General features: G+C 37.5%; 1 protein-coding gene across 3 annotated transcripts in view; it reads right to left on the bottom strand.

Annotated features, from left to right (window-relative positions):
• Window positions 1-1,271: 1,271 nt before the first annotated feature.
• Window positions 1,272-16,095, bottom strand: part of LOC148645355 (syntaxin-binding protein 4) — a 44,159-nt gene continuing 29,335 nt past the window's right edge. For all 3 annotated transcript variants that reach the window (XM_088612589.1, XM_088612590.1, XM_088612591.1), the window contains exons 10-23: window positions 15,786-15,927; window positions 15,361-15,433; window positions 11,111-11,202; window positions 10,226-10,322; window positions 9,675-9,802; window positions 9,179-9,271; window positions 8,975-9,040; window positions 8,220-8,411; window positions 7,849-7,965; window positions 7,372-7,421; window positions 6,542-6,666; window positions 5,861-5,918; window positions 5,429-5,490; window positions 1,272-2,556 (exon numbers count right to left, since the gene is read on the bottom strand). In XM_088612589.1, the coding sequence (XP_088468715.1) occupies window positions 5,466-5,490; window positions 5,861-5,918; window positions 6,542-6,666; window positions 7,372-7,421; window positions 7,849-7,965; window positions 8,220-8,411; window positions 8,975-9,040; window positions 9,179-9,271; window positions 9,675-9,802; window positions 10,226-10,322; window positions 11,111-11,202; window positions 15,361-15,433; window positions 15,786-15,927 (1,258 nt within the window). In that variant the 3' untranslated portion in view covers window positions 1,272-2,556; window positions 5,429-5,465. The remainder of the gene's footprint in view (window positions 2,557-5,428; window positions 5,491-5,860; window positions 5,919-6,541; window positions 6,667-7,371; window positions 7,422-7,848; window positions 7,966-8,219; window positions 8,412-8,974; window positions 9,041-9,178; window positions 9,272-9,674; window positions 9,803-10,225; window positions 10,323-11,110; window positions 11,203-15,360; window positions 15,434-15,785; window positions 15,928-16,095) is intronic.

Below are 16,095 nucleotides of genomic sequence, written 5' to 3'. Positions count from 1 at the left end.
TGAGACCCGAGACTCCTGGCTGAAGAGGGTTAATTAACATTTGATTTTACAGTGTTTTCTTTTAATTTTATATTTATTTTAATACTTGCATTCAGGTGTATATACTGTATATATTAAAATCCAGTCACAAATGAGGTCTCCTTGGAAGAAAATAACAAGAGGTTTTATTAAAATTGTATGAATATATCAGGGAACTAAATCATGTTAATCTCTTCCACCTTTTTGGTGCCGTATAGTCCAGTATGCAGTAAGATGTGAACTGAAATGGTATTGTACAGTAAGTCATATCTTTGAAGGGATAATTATTTAAATGTTAAACTATACAAACTACTAAAACCACCACTGCACTGATCGTAAATACAAAAGAATGCTTTTCGAAGTTGTTCTACCAACGGATATTGTGATAATCCATGGTATCAAAGCCCCTTTGTTATTAGAGACCCTTTCTGTGTACATGGCATTCATGAAATTGCACTGGAGGCTGCTTTGCTAACCCTACACACTTTATAAAGAGACATTTAGCTCAGACGAAGAGCTTTCTTGCAAAAAATCAAATATGTCTTAGGGTGATGTCTCCTTACTGCTTGTCTTTACTGTGTAAAATAATAGTACCCAATCTTAATGATGTGTGATACGTACAGTACCATTTTTTCCTAAAGAGTGTGTGCAGTTTTAATGGGAATAAACACTGGATGGAAGTGTATGATTTTAGCACAGTCTAAACAATGCACCACATTATAGTACTGGCACAGGACAGCATGCCTTTGATTAATTAGCTACAAATCTGAATTCTTAAGACATCTGAAAAAATAGTAATTATAGCAGACATTATGTACTGCACTGCTGGCACAGTCCTTGAAACACACTGACAGCATTAATGAGATCTGTTTAACTCTGCTTTATATTGTGTGGTCTTCTTTTATATACCTTCTCTGAAATCTATAGATGGACGGAGATCATAGTCGTTCAGAGACAGTGCCTCTTTTTACTTTAATGTAATAAACAGAAATAGCAAGGAATGAATAGTACAGTCAGATGAAAGTTATGAAGAATTATTTCCTTTATTAAAAAAGAAAAGAAAAACTAAGGGCACATATGCATATATTGCACTCTAATTGAAATACAAGTGTAAATATAATGTTTAACACTATTGTAGCTTGTACTATGTACCATTACCACACATTTTACTCCTCTCCCACATTTTGACTAGATCTACACAACATTCATAACTGAAAGATGTTCAAGTTTAATTTCCAGTACATTCCATCACAAAGCTTATAAAAACTTTTATTTTGTTGATGACAGAAACTCAAACCCATACACTGTATATTACTTAGTGATTACTAATTTAGAAATCAGAATTATTTAGTACTTTGGTATGTTTGGTAATTCAAGAAAAAGAGAACAAGTTCTTCGCCTGCACTGTCTTGTTAGAAAGTTGCCGTAGTGCAATTACAGTATGAGTCACAGTGTTGTGGTTCTAGTAAAACACAGGTGCTTCAGCCTTTCGAATGATGTCTTGAACAGGCTATGCCAGGGTGATAAACTGGGTTATTGCACACATTCTAAAATACAATGTACAAGTTGTATCACACCATACAGGAAGCCCTGTTTAAAGGACATCCTATATACTGTACAACAGGACACAGTTGCTTTTCTGTTTTACCATGACATTGGAAAATACTGTACTAATCCTTTGTTTTGTGTAATCCTAAAAGCAAAAATGTGATAATAAGTTCAGGTTGTGAGGATTATAAGGTTTATAATAGTAACTGTTTATATCTTGATGACTGAACTTGTCAACAGGTCATTTTTAATAAAAGACTGGATGCTAGTTATATAAAATCTCTGAAATCTCAGAGCATTTAATAGATTAAATAAATACAGATGTGCAATTATTCAAACATTGAAGCATTTTTTATTTATCCAGGTCATTTAATGACCTCCTTCTAGAATCACCAGCAATGCACTGATTCTGAAATAAATACCAGAATGCACTATTGTACTGACATATTGGCAAAATAAAAAATACTAAAACGTTGTATGGTATATACAGAATGATTCTTGTCAAATAACGCATAAACAGTATGTTCTTTTGCAATATATCTTTTCAGGCAATAGAGGTCCTTCAGGTGTTTTCACTGGTTTCAGATGATTTACTCTTCCTTTCTTCGTCCTGTCTTGCTAGGACATTCTGATGGAGACTGTTACTGCACATGCCTACACTTCAATTCCATCTTACTAATGCAGATTATTCCATTTAAACGGCAAGTTACTGTTAAATGTAAACATGAAATCAATTTGTTTTGTTGCTGTTAGTGACATATCGATAAAGCAGTGATCAACTGGAGCCTCCACTAATGTAACTGTTCATAAAGCTGCCAAGAAACAGTTGTACACTCTCATCTTCTAAAATATTAAAGGTCCTTGAATACACCTTTTCAGAGGATTTCTTCAGAATCTTTTCGTTGCATTTTGAGCTGTTCCTCACATCTTTCACTTTTGTCTTTTCCAGGAGTTCCAAGTCATGATGATCACAGCTGCTGCGTGCTGCAACTTCAAGACAAAAAGAAACAATTGATAAAAATGTTCCCTTTTTTCCTTTCAAGAGCTTTGTCTCTGATAAATACATTTCAATAAAAAATGCATAAATATAAAAACTAAATAAAACTCATTACACAGCACACCATATTTTTTAAGTTCCTTGTAGTTGCTTTATGATTTTTTTAGTTATACAGTCATGGACTTCCACTTTAAATGCTTTTAGTGTACACAAATCATAGAATCAGAAAACAGTTGCTTGCATTATTATTTTCATATCCAAAACACGTGGCCCTTTATCAGGTATGTCCAATGAAGTTGACCCTGAATAAAGATGTCCTCTGTGCTGTTCTGCCTTGCAGACATAAAAGTGTGAATATCACTTGAGTGTGAATGCCTATTCAGTCATTTAAGAGATATTTTTAACAATATTAAATGATGTCTGAGTGAAAGGTCTACCAGGCCAGTTTTGATAGGGACTGATTTTCAACCTTCAGCAAGACCTGCCCATATTTACGCACAGCAGAGTCTGGACTCGTGCGGCTGTCATGTCCTCATATCAACTGCGACTTTCAGAGCATCCTAGTGCTTCCCAGGCCAGCCCAGCGAGGCACCCATGAGGCATACCGACATGTCAACTTCAATGTCATTTGCTCTTGCACAATAATCATTACCTACAAGTCCTTCTTATCCTTTTCCACAGAGATTCCTCCCTCCATTCCTCGAGTCAGTGAGGTAGTGCCATGTGGCCTGTCATTCTAAAGGACATATCATACAGGAATGTGTTCTGACAACTCCCTGCCACAGTCTACAGCTTAGAGAAGTCAATTACGAAGACATCAAGTACACTTAAACAGCTGCAAGGAAATAAATTCACTTTTTCAGCTCATATTCCAAGTGGCCATAAATTAATTAAACATATTTACACTCTGCTATGGCACATGATTATAGTTCAAAAACATGGTCATTCTTACAGCTGATTGATATATGTAAAATTTTATTTCAAACAGAAAATGTGAAAAAAGGAACATAAAAGCACCTACTGTAAAACAATGAGGCCTTGTGTGGATATCTACAAGCCAAGAAGTTTACCCTCTGCTAAGAGTTATTTGATTTAAAGATGTTTAAAACTAGAAGAGTTTAAGACTAGAAGAGGTTATACGACAACTGGAGTTCTCTCCAAGGTAGAAAATGAATTGTGCATTGGCTGCCAGAATAACTGAAAACAAGTATGACTTGCTTGTCAAAATCAGTCATTGTGACAGTTTTATAAATATTAACTGTGTAACTGTATTAAACACCAACAGAGAATTTTGATGGACAGACAATTCACAGCTTACAGAAAATAAAAGGTCAGAAAGTATTTGTAGTTGTCATGCCCACACAAATCTCAAAAAGCCCCATATCAGGAACAGAAAAATCTCACAGCTTACTTTCAGCACTATTCTATAGTTATATATTGTATAACTGTTGTTAAATCTCATAATTGTTTTGTTAAACCAGTTAGCTACCCAGGCAGGTCATGTGCAGGGCGAAAGAATAACGAATGTGTGTAACACATAGTACACACACAGGGTACTCATTGTTAACCCAAGAAAAACACGAAATGGCTGTATTTATTTTAATGATGAATTCCTTGTTTCTAAATGAAAGCAACAGAGGAATCATCTGTAAAACACTGCTCTGGTAGAAAAGTGCTCTTGGTTAGTAAGGTGAGGATGCTGAGCCATGACGGAATTTCAGAGTGGCATTACCGCAGCATAGGATAAACACACAAGGCCTCATTGTTCCTAAAATCTCTTTATGCCTTTCCTGCTTGGAAAAGATAGCAATGTTGTTTAAGAGCTTTACATTCTTTTGGGTGTTTGTTTCTTAGGATGGAATATAATAATTAATATGAACATCACCAAGGCAAGTGGACTGAAGATGTATGATTATAAAATTAAGAGATTCGTCCTTCTTTCTGAAATAAGTTTAAAGTTTTAACTCTATGTAGGGAACTTCACATATCGTGTTTTTAATATTCTGCAAATGTTCTACATATAATGCCACTTTATACAAATGAGACAACCAGAAGCAGAATACAGAAGATCTATACAAAGAAAACCTTCATGGCCAGGAAAACACAGCTGTCTATATGCCCACTGTGCTGCTCAGTCATGTGAGGTAACAGTTCAGCACTAAGAACTATTAACAATCTACATACATCTGCTACCACTTTGATGCTACAGCGAATATGTTTACAGTTAAACACAAATTAAAGCCACACAATATTTTTCCAAATACATTTGCGCAGTATATGTATTTGTGCAGATTCATGAAAAAAGTTGATTTGAATTAAAGTCCTTTATTCACAGACGTTGTGCTTTCTGGCAATGGATAAAATAAAGAAAGGAATGCTGAGGCAAAAGTACAAAACTTAATTTCAAGAAAAGGTCCATATAAAACTCTCTTTATTTTAATGCTGGTTTTAATTTCTGTTTAGAGCTCTTGGCAGTGGTCAAATAGCTAAAATATGTTCCTAAAAAGTCTGGGCTATGATACCTTCAAATCACATCAGTTTGGTATAAATGATTTACTAATAAAAAAATAATATTTTATGAAATCTGAAATGCCTGGCGAGAGGTACAGTATTTACATCCATACACATATTTCTGGAAATGGCTGGAAAATGGATGGATGCACAGCAGCACAAGATTGCTTCAGCTTCAAACTAGTGCTTATCCCATACTGTACACAAAACAATCAGATTTCAACCTTGCATTTGAGGTTCATATATTCCTTGGCAAGCTAAGCATAGTGCTTGGTAAAGCTGGAGGAGGCTGAGTGAGTGCCTGCCAGGGGAACAGATAAAGGATGATATGTTGTTTAAGAGTGTGAGCCTTACCTGTTCTGAGCTGGGTGAAAGACTCCAGTTTCTGTTTTCAGTGTGAACACCTTTCACTTGTTCTAAAGCAAATCATAAATCAGACACAAATTAACAATATAACACAACACCCCCGCTATATGAGCATACTGTCAAACTGTTATATCTTGGATTTATGTAAACAATCTCTGAAAATCAACAGTGAATCAACATCTTTATTTTCAGTTTACAGTTAGCTTAGTGTTGTTTCAGTTTTCTTTAACACAACAACATTTACAGTATATATATATATTATCCCTACTGATAACTAAATCCTCTGAATTATCATGCAAACCTCTTTACCAAACCATGCAAAAATTTTAAGTGACATTTAATTTATAGATGCAAAATCATAAAAACGTTTTCAGCCATCTGATGGAAGTATTTGAGAATACAAGACTTAAGTTCACTTACTCAACTGAATAATTTGTGCTTTCTGCTGTGCTGCTCTTCTCCCGATCAATCTGTAACACTTAGTGAGAATATGATTACGGTAATATAAGACTTTAAAACACAAAGCGTGTATTTGTTAAACAGCAGAACAGGAAGTACATTCACAGATTTTCAAATGTCCCTTGGTCAGTACTTTTATGAAAACATTATTTATAATAATGTATTAATTATTATTATTTAAAATAAATATTAAAATCTGTTAAACTGTTTTGATTTACTTGTACAGCCTTGTCAGAATTTTTCAAAGAGAAATTGTAAGAGCTGCAGAGCAGTGGATATTCTAACTGATCTTTTTGCTTGCGATAATGAAGGATGACTGAATTATTACGGCAGAATAAATAAATGCTTTGTCCCCGATCAGAAATTACAATCCCAACACTCAGTCACTCCCAGAGGGTGGAAGCATAAACCTCACTCTTTCAAAAACATTGCCACTAATTGCTGCTCTTGTATGATAGATTTTGCAAATCACTACTTTTTTCAATAATTATATTTAGGTATTTCATTGGCAGTAAGGTAAAATGTTCAACTGAAATCAACGGGCTCTGGGCTCTAGACGTGAGATGTGAGACCTGATATTTTGAATTCAGATGCACCAGCCCCCCAGAGGAAGAGCACCCCGAGGAGAGAACCAGCTCTTACTGTCGTCAGTGCTGAAGGAGTACACACAGTCAACCAGCAGCTTTGCTTCGGCTGCCAGGAGACCCGCAGGATCGGGAAAGTCAAGGCCACCTCCGGCTTGTGCATCGGGTAATTTGGTATTTATCCTGATCAAAACACATGGAACAGGAAGACGGAATTCACTGTCAGTAGTAACAGGTTTTTCTAGACAGTCACTGCATGGTTTCTTACAGAAAACATGAAGGTTTGCCATTCATACAGTACATAAAACACATGAAACTTGAAATGTCTGTTATTCATGCACAGCACAGTGGAGCACAGTACAGCATAGAATATTCAATTACTTTTCAGAGGGTAAACATGCATATTGGTAAGTGCTGGACTGTCAGGGAGCTGCAAGTAGCTGGTTCTGAGTTATTTTTCTTAACAATTTTACACTAATGCAAACCAAATAATCTCTATATTGCAGAGCATTGGCCAGTGATGACTGTAAATGTTGCCTGTGATCCCTGCTAAGTATAGGAGTAGAGTAGTGTATTGCCACATGTACATGTATATAGGAATTCTTCATCGTGCTGATGTCTCGGGACACACAATGTAGACAGTACATCACAAACATAATAAACAATAACAACAGGAACAATTAATAAATATGTTGTGGACAGTAAATATGTAGTAGTGAGGGAAAAAACACACTAGACTGTGCAAAAAGTGCGTAGTGCAGACGTGCAATGAGTCTGAGGCCCTGCACTATAGTCTGTGGCTGGGATGGTTGGGATCCTGAATGAAGGATGGGCGTGGATGTGTCGAAATGGTTATTAAGTCTTGTTATAGAGAAGGGAAACACATACCCATTTTCACTCCCAAAAAGGCTGGAGGATGTCAGCACTTTGTGAACATTCTGTGCATGAAAAAAATGTAATTCAAGAAAGGAAACCATTTTATACATGCTGTGAAACTGGAAATCGTACTTTGACATCCTTAAAATTAATCAAGACTGTATTTTTATGCCTTTGTATCAGTGATAGCTGTATATACAGTATTTGTAGAGTTTAAGTTTATTTTTGTTCTACAGGAAATAGAAAGCATGGAAACATATACTGTAGCACTACTATCTTATAATATAAACACATTATGTTCTGTCAACACTTAAAAACATCTTAAAACCAAAAGATGACATTATGATAGAAATTACAGCTGTATCAGAATTCTTTTTCATTATCATTGAGTTTTTATCATTTTCTGTAATGTATCACAACTCTCACCATCTTACTTAGCTCCGGTTAAATATGAATTTCCTGTTTCCTGTTAATCATATCTGCTCATACCTGCGCAAATCCCAGAAGCTTTTTATTGGAAATTTCTAGATGTTTTCGGGTGAGTTCAGATTTTCGCAGCCGACAATCAATCATTGATAGTCGTCTCTTCAGTTCAATTACATCTTCCTGATAGAACAAGGATATATCCATACATATAATGTACTGAAATAGTGTCACATAAAAATAATTTTCATATATATTCTAAATATGGTCAACAACAGACACCTTTTTTTTACATGGAGATTATGGTACAGTATATGCATATGTTTCAAATATCACTAATAAACTGACAAGCCAACATAGGATTCATCATTTTGAAATACATGTGATATTTTTATTTAATATTTTTATTGTCTAAAATGTTTGAAAAAATAGCCTACTTTTGTCGCTTCTAAGCCTTTCTTCTGCCTTTTTCCAGCAAGCTCGTTTTTCAAGTCTCTGATCTCTGCTTCAAGCAGTCGGATCACTTCTTCATAGTCTTGCTCTGCACTGTTTGTCTGCTGCTGAACTGCCTTAGCTACTTGCAGCTTGCTTTTCAAATTCTCATTCTCAGCAATCGTAGCAGATGCTTTCTGTAATGCAAAACAAAACAAACTAGACATAACCCATATCTGGCCTGCCGGCGCCAAGTTCACTGCATTGCAGTAATAATGACATCACATCTAAGTGGAAATGCAGATTAATTCAAATGCTTCTTCACAAATTTCACTTGTCCCTGTGAACGGGGGCCGAAATTGCTCTAATCCAGCTGGCCTGCTCTGCAGACAGCCGTCACTTTGATGCCGTGTCTGATTTATTTGTGCAGATGCTGGTGATTCCGTTATAAGTGTGAAAAGCACACATCACTCGAAGACAACAGGAAGAACATTCACTGTAATTCATGACATGGTCAATCGTCATAGGACAATTTAAACTACTCAAGAGATACGGGAAAGTCACTAATGACACATCAGGAAAATTCAGTAACTACAAATGACTACAGGTTTACTTACTGTGCCTTACTTTATTTTTGCTGTATTCATACCAGGGAATAATCTAAAACTTTTTTACAGTTAAAATCAAGATTTTGCAGGTTTCTAGGTAGGTTTTTAAAAAAGAAAAGCAATAGATGACGACACTGTTTCCAGAACGTTACCTCTGTGGTCCTCTGGAGCTCCTCCTGCAGTGTGTTCTTGCTGTGCTCTGTGTCCTTCAGTAACACCTGTCAAATAACAACCATGATTCCAGAAAGATAAACTGTTTAATAAGCCTTAAACTTAATTTTACCAAGGCGATGTGAGAAAATCAGACCATATATATTTTTTGGTTGCACTGTGCTGTGTGTAGATTTTTCACTTGCCTTTAATTGTTTCATTTGCTGCTGAAGCTGTGCAACCTCAGACTGAAACTGTTCCAGGTTGTCTGTGCTGCATGGCCTTTCTGAATCATATGTCTGCAAAATAGAAGGGGCATTGGATATGTCTTTTGTCAATAAGCAATAAAACAAAGACAAATGACTTAAAATCTTAAAAGTGGAGTAACCAGAGAGTTTATGTCAGCAGAATGCCAATGTTTTGTTTGTCACAGTTTTTCAGTGCTAATTCATTCCATTAAAGAAGTACCAGGACAAATGTGTCTAAAAAACCCACAAGCCTACAGTCATTATAAAAAAGGCTTAAGTACTTAAAAGAAAGCTTCAACGGTTCAATTGACCGAAACCTTGCGATCTTCTCCTCCAACAGTGAATAAATCCATGTGAAGAGGTGAACAGCAGCGGTTAGATAACACATTGTGCCGCAGTCCAGTCTGCTCCACTGAGGGCTGCAGGCCAGCCTGCTGGGGAACCCGGCACTTACAGGCGAATGGAAGGCTGACGTGTCCATCAGACTCGCTGCCTCGTGGTAAGAGAAGAGAAACGGCCCCTGAGCCAGACCCGCTTCCTCAAGTTTATCCTGAAGAACATCTCTGGTGGCTTCCACGAAATCTGTCCGACAAACACAAATCACTGTTATGTGCTCCCATAGTTGAAACTGTCTAAAGCCGTAGGTTGATTTTTCAGATACAAGGTAGTGGATACATTCATGCATTCACTGTAATAAAATGTAACTGTTTGAACAGAATTCTGAAGTCATCTCAAAAGATTTTGAGAAACAGGTTTTGTGCTGAGAAGTAAACATGGGGAGGTCATGACTGAGAAGGGTATGTGGGATATACTGTGATATAAACATTTTACTGTATATATTTCTCCCTCAAGTAATGTTCACTGTGACTGAAATATTCTTCTTAAACATCAAAAATAATACAACAGATACATCATGTTCCATGCCTCCTTTCTACTGATCATTTGTTATAACATTCTGTGATGAGCGAGGCTGTAAATGATCATTCCTTTCTGATCCAGCCTCACCTCCGAAGGCCACTGTTCCCTGCGGATCTGTTGTCAGGCTCTGTCTTAACTTTCTCCTTCCCTCTTCTGGAACGTCTAGTCCCAGATATATTAGCGCCTGTTTAAAAAAAATGCAACAACAGAATATTGACTTGAACAAGGCATTTCTTATACTTGAGCACCTGGGTTACAGTGGACATTTTAAACCATTCCCACAAGATGGCAATACAACATCAGTGATTTTCAGCAGAGCTGGTTCGAATGACTATGCTTTTACATGACAGAGTAACAATATCGTGTTGACTGTGTAGGCCACCATTAACAGACGCAAGATCTGCATAAAGGCTAACAGAATCTATGTAAAGCATGATTTATGAACATATACCATTTACAAAGATCCACTATACCTCTTTTCTTTTCAAGGGACTGAATTTGCCACTCATGATTACTTTCAAGGTTTAAGGTCATTTTTTCACATTTAAAAAATAATTTTTGTTAACATTCAAAACATATTTTACTATCCTCATGACCATTGCACATTCATTCAACATTAAAATGTTCTCTTCCAAGACATAATCCTTTTAATGGCCTGGTAGATTAGGGTCAGATACTGGATTAGTTGGATCAGATTAAATCAGTGCTAAACAAACGAATCATGAAGAAAAGCAGACAGCATGTGAAATATGAAACAAGAAAGATAAACCTTCAGCTTTCGTCCATAATATCCTCATAAGATATGACTAACAGTGAATTGTCTATATTAATATTGTACTTGCGACATCTTTTCCTATGCAGAAGAGCATCTGTAAAATAACTCTGAATTGATTAACTAAAAAAATATATTTTTAATAAGCAAATGTTATTTGAAATTGAGTTAAGAATTTGTGATTAAATCTTAGAACTTACCAGATCTAATTTTTCAGTCTTCAAACGAACATGTGGGTCAAGAGACACCTTTGGTTTTGCTAACGCAGCTTCCTTCTGTGATGGAGCTGACCCTGGAGCAAGAAAAAACAAGTTAAAACGTTTGCAAGCAGCGCTCATTTTCTATAACCAATCTCTGATCACTGAAGTCCATTTAATTCATTAGATTTCCTGAAAAAATTTCAAGTAAGCGATTTACATGGATACACTGAAAACGTCACTCAGTCCATATTAAAATCTTACGAGATCTTATGTGATCCGTCCATTTTAGGGTCGCAGGGGGCTGGTGTCTGTCCCAGCAAGCAACAGGTCCAAGGCAGGACACACCCTGGATGGGACACCAGTCCATCGCAGGATAGACACACTCACACCAGGGCCAAGTTCCCCAGAATTAACCTGCCACTATGACTCTGGACTTTGGGAGGACGCTGGAGCCTAGAGGAAACCCGCAAGAGTGTACAAACGCCACACAGATACTGTGGCACCCAGGTCCAGAACTGAACCCAGGGCCCCAACGCTGTGAGGACATTCGCCTTCTGGGAGGTATTGTTTTACACCAATGAGTGATCTATCGTGATTAAGGTGGAAGTTGTTCTGAACACTCAATCTTTCCAGCTTCACGCAACCCTGCAGACTGCAAATCCTTGTGAAATAGTTAATCTACTGGAACCGATCCCAGGCAGACAGGAGTATGCTTAATTTTGATCCAAGAGAACAGGTGGCACTAGGAATTCATGTACTAGCCTTTCACCCCTGGAACAGTGTGTTTAAGTTAAGCTTTGGCAAAATGTCTTACAAATTATTTTTAAATATATAGATATTGAAACATCCCCAAAATTAATGCAACTTAGAATGGCAGGCATTGGGAAATAAAAATTAAGCAATAGTATGTGAAGATGTAAAGAAAAACAAAACATCAAAATACTTGTATTGTCAAGCTCATTTGAAGACGTGTGTTGGGTTGGCTCTGTCAATCCCTTGAGGGCACAAGATCAAAGAACAGTAAAATTTAGGTTCATTCGGAAGATTTGCTCACCAAAACAAGCCAGAGCTCAGGAGCATCTGAGAAGAAAGGGAAACCAGTGTCTTGAACAACACGTCTTTGTTCAATCTATTTGGTTTTCTTTAGAAAAGTATTTTTTTTATGTGGGAAGAAGAGACATTGAATTCAGAGCAGCACATCCAACCAAAGAGACCCAGGGAGAAAAGAGTGTCAAGTCCTCCATTCGCTGGAGGGAGAGTGATGAGCAACCCAGGACTGGAACTACAAAATATATTACAAAATCTCTTTAATGAGATTAAGTCTTAAAGTAGGGAGTGGAGCTTCATTATATTAGCATCAGCTGCTTACATTATCAGTACACCAGTGGCAGAACAAAATCAGGTGAACAACCTTGATTAATTATATGAACAACCACTAGGTTTTGAGAATGGACAAGAACTGATTTCTCCAACCAAAGAAGTGTAATGAGAAACAGACGAGGAAGAACAGGAGAGCTTGTCTGGCCAGGGAGTCTCACTCCACTGCCCTTGGTAGCCACAGCTGGATTCCACTAAGCAGAGAGTTTGCATGAATGTATGGAAATCCTCAGTTCACAGAAAAGAAGCAACTCTATTCCAGTATCGGAAAGAACTGCTAAGACAAACCCTGGATTTCAGTCAGCAGTGAGAGAGAGCTGGAGACATAAGGGACAAAAGAAAGACCACAGAGCAAACAGGAAGAGGGACCACAATCCTTTGGTAGAATACACATTGCATACCTAAGATGAGTGCACAAATGGGAATTCGTGAAAGAGAACAAGTCAAGGGAAAGCAGTTAAGAAGCTTACAAGAGAAGCACACCTCTCAAGTGGTTAAATCAAGTGAAATGTACTGTATAGTCAATAAACTGCCCAACAGATGGAGCATGAAGGGGAAGCTGCCGTTATGAATCAGGATTCTGGAGAGAGCCTTGGAAAGCAATCAAAGACTTTAGGAAATAAAGTGAGCTGCACCAGCACATGTAAAAGGATTAAGCCAGCATTCAGGATTAACAGCAGGATCTTAAACACACGAAGAATAACAGCCTTTGCAATTCAATGACCCCCCAACAGCAAGTGGTACTGGAGCAATAGCCAGAGATGAGGCTCGTAGTACTAGATGAACGGCAGAGGAGATGCAAGATGGAGGACAAGAGAAGATATCTCTTTTGTTTCTTCAGGCCTTAATGCCAGAATCCGTATGAAAGGCAACACTGAAGGGGGACTAAAAGCAGGACAGAGAGAGAGTAGAGCAGCTAGGAAAGCCCATGAGATGTGCATGGGAGCAACAACCAGGCTGAGGGCTGGCAATGGAGCAGCTGAGGAGGCAGATGGGTGCAGGGTTCCCTGCTGGAGTGGGGTGGGAGAGAGCCACGCTGATCAATCAGGTGGCTGTGCGTTCGGAGAGACAGGCAACAGAGAGCAAGCAGGCAGACAGAAAGAGAACAGCAGACAGGAGGAGGTGAAAGCCAGAGCAAGCCATGCAGACGGGCAGCGCATTGTAACAGCTTGACGCTTGAGGGGTAGTGAGCAGAGTGAAGCTTGACTTGTATTGATTGATGTGGCGACATGTACAGAACGTAGTGAGATGGGGCGGCTTGTCTTTATTATTTTTTATGTCTTTATTGTATTTATTATTAGGAACTCCAATTCCTTTACCCTGCTTCTAATTTGAGTATCTTCTAATGCAAACACAGGCACGAACTTGCTCACTCATTCATTCATTTACTATTTGAAGCCTATACCGTAGATCTCTCTCGGATGGCAGATACACCTTTAAACAAAACATCTCGAGAAATCATTTGTTTTTCAAAATAGCTCAGAGGAGGTCAATTTATTGAAACCTGTGGGAGGTTTGCTATATACACTTGCAAGCCCCTCTTTGTAGCGTATTTCATTAACTCCAAGATATGAGAAAAATAAGTGGGGAAAATATCTGAATGGAACATCGTGCCGTTCTATTAAAACTGTATATTTGACAGTATGTTTGCAGTGCTCAGTATCTTTCCCTTTTCACAACGTGTTGGATTCAGTGTTTTGGTGTGGAATGCTACAAGAAGTTAATTTTCTTTTAGGGAGCTGGTAACTATAACAACGTGCAATCTGCCCGTACTGATTCCCATTGCATTGACAAGAGCATAATGTGCAGTAAATCACTGTCTTTACCAGTCATTCTGCGCAGTAATGAGGTGTGATAATACTTTTATCTGTTGCACATGAAAAAATGTATTCCATTATATGCACCGAATTTTGACTTAAATTCTAAACACATTTTATCCCCACGATTGCCCTTAAGGGCAAATATAAGATTAGTTTCTGGTGGAGGAATGATTAAATTTTAACCAGAGATTCTGACTAATCCAGGATTTCTTTATACTATTTTTTGCAGAATCGTTGCCATTCCAATGGAAAAGGATTTTCTGTACAACGGAGTAAATTCTCTGAATGACTTCTTGTGTAAGGAATGTTGATACAGGTTTGCTGAGAGTGACATTTACTTAATAGGCTTTAAGAAGCACATTTAAAGCTCATGAGTCAAACTTAATTTTCTCTCTGCTTTGATCATTACTTTCTGAGCTCACCAAATTTTCCAGTAACAATCTGTCTCTGTAACCAACAATTTCAAAGGCTTTTTAAAGACTTCCGTACCAGTAATTTAGATTGCCATACTGCAGTGGATCACCAATTAAATAATCAGGATTAAAACATGTTAAACATCTTCCAAACCAAGCTTTTAATAATTTTTAAATTAAGCATGTTTGATAGCTTAAAAAGAGCTATTGATGTTACTGCTGACATAGCCACTGAGAATTGAGGTTTGATAGAACAAATCAGAACATGTAACATCAAGGTGATATAACACAAAAGCCACTCAGCATGACAGAAACTGTAAAAGAGGTGAAATTTGGATACTAGGGTTTTTCTGTGTGGTTGTCAAGAGACCACTACACTGATGCTACGACTTAAAATTAAGAGTTTGGTTTTCAACAAAACGTACAAAATGCAAAACAAATTATTTGAATATATTACTGCGCTCTACACTACAGATGGATGAAGTCACATACAGTAAGATGCTGAATTCAAACTGCTCCCCTCAGTTTCGGCTAGAGTTCAGTGTTCAAATAAAAACAATGAAAATCATGTAAACTGCTTCATATAATTAAACATGGTGACCTGCCAGGAGCAGAGCCTGGGCATCACTGACTGTATTACCTGAAACATGTATGTCTGGGGCACAGGAGTCAGGTGATGATGAAGGCACAGACAGTTGATCTTCCTGTCGGGTCTGGAGAGAGGAGAGCAAACTGTTGTTGACTGTCCTTCTACAACATTAAACGTTTTTCATCATTTGTATTCAAAACTAAAAATTCAAAAAATGTTCAGGTTTAAGTGTTTAACTGAACATTTGAAAATCAGAGAATCTCACACCTGCCCCACCTGTCAGTACCTGGGTAATCAGAGGGAATTCTGCCATTTCTTTTTGAAAGCCCACTGTGAAAACATCTGACTTAAATGATCCCAAGGTGTTATGAAACTCAAAGCAGGCTTTCCCGAATGACAGAAATGCTAAAAGAACATATATAAATATTTTTTATCTCTGAATAAATAGTTGGCACTTTTGAATAGCTCAACCTCACCTCAGGAGATCGCACATGGACTCTCAATCGACTGGAGCTGTATCCATTCCCTGCATTCCTCTGAACACCATTATGCATGGAATTACTGCTGGATAAGGACCCTTTTCCAGGAATAAAAGCTATTTCCACAGTTCCTTCTTGCCTTGGAAGAAAACAGAGTATTTGATCAGACAAGGTCAACTTGCGCAAATAATGAATGTTTCCCTTCAGTGTTAATGCATGTTTGAACAGCTAAATGTTCCACAGTTAAAAACTATGGGTTCCTGAATTCAGTAAAGGCCTCTGATCAGAGAATAACCTGGTTGAGACC

The sequence above is a fragment of the Lepisosteus platostomus genome, chromosome 19 (genome assembly GCF_059453375.1).
Source record: "Lepisosteus platostomus isolate fLepPlt1 chromosome 19, fLepPlt1.hap1, whole genome shotgun sequence".
Taxonomy (NCBI): Eukaryota; Metazoa; Chordata; class Actinopteri; order Semionotiformes; family Lepisosteidae; genus Lepisosteus; species Lepisosteus platostomus.
The sequence above is the reverse complement of the archived record's forward strand: the minus strand, read 5'-3'. Positions and strand labels throughout refer to the sequence as shown.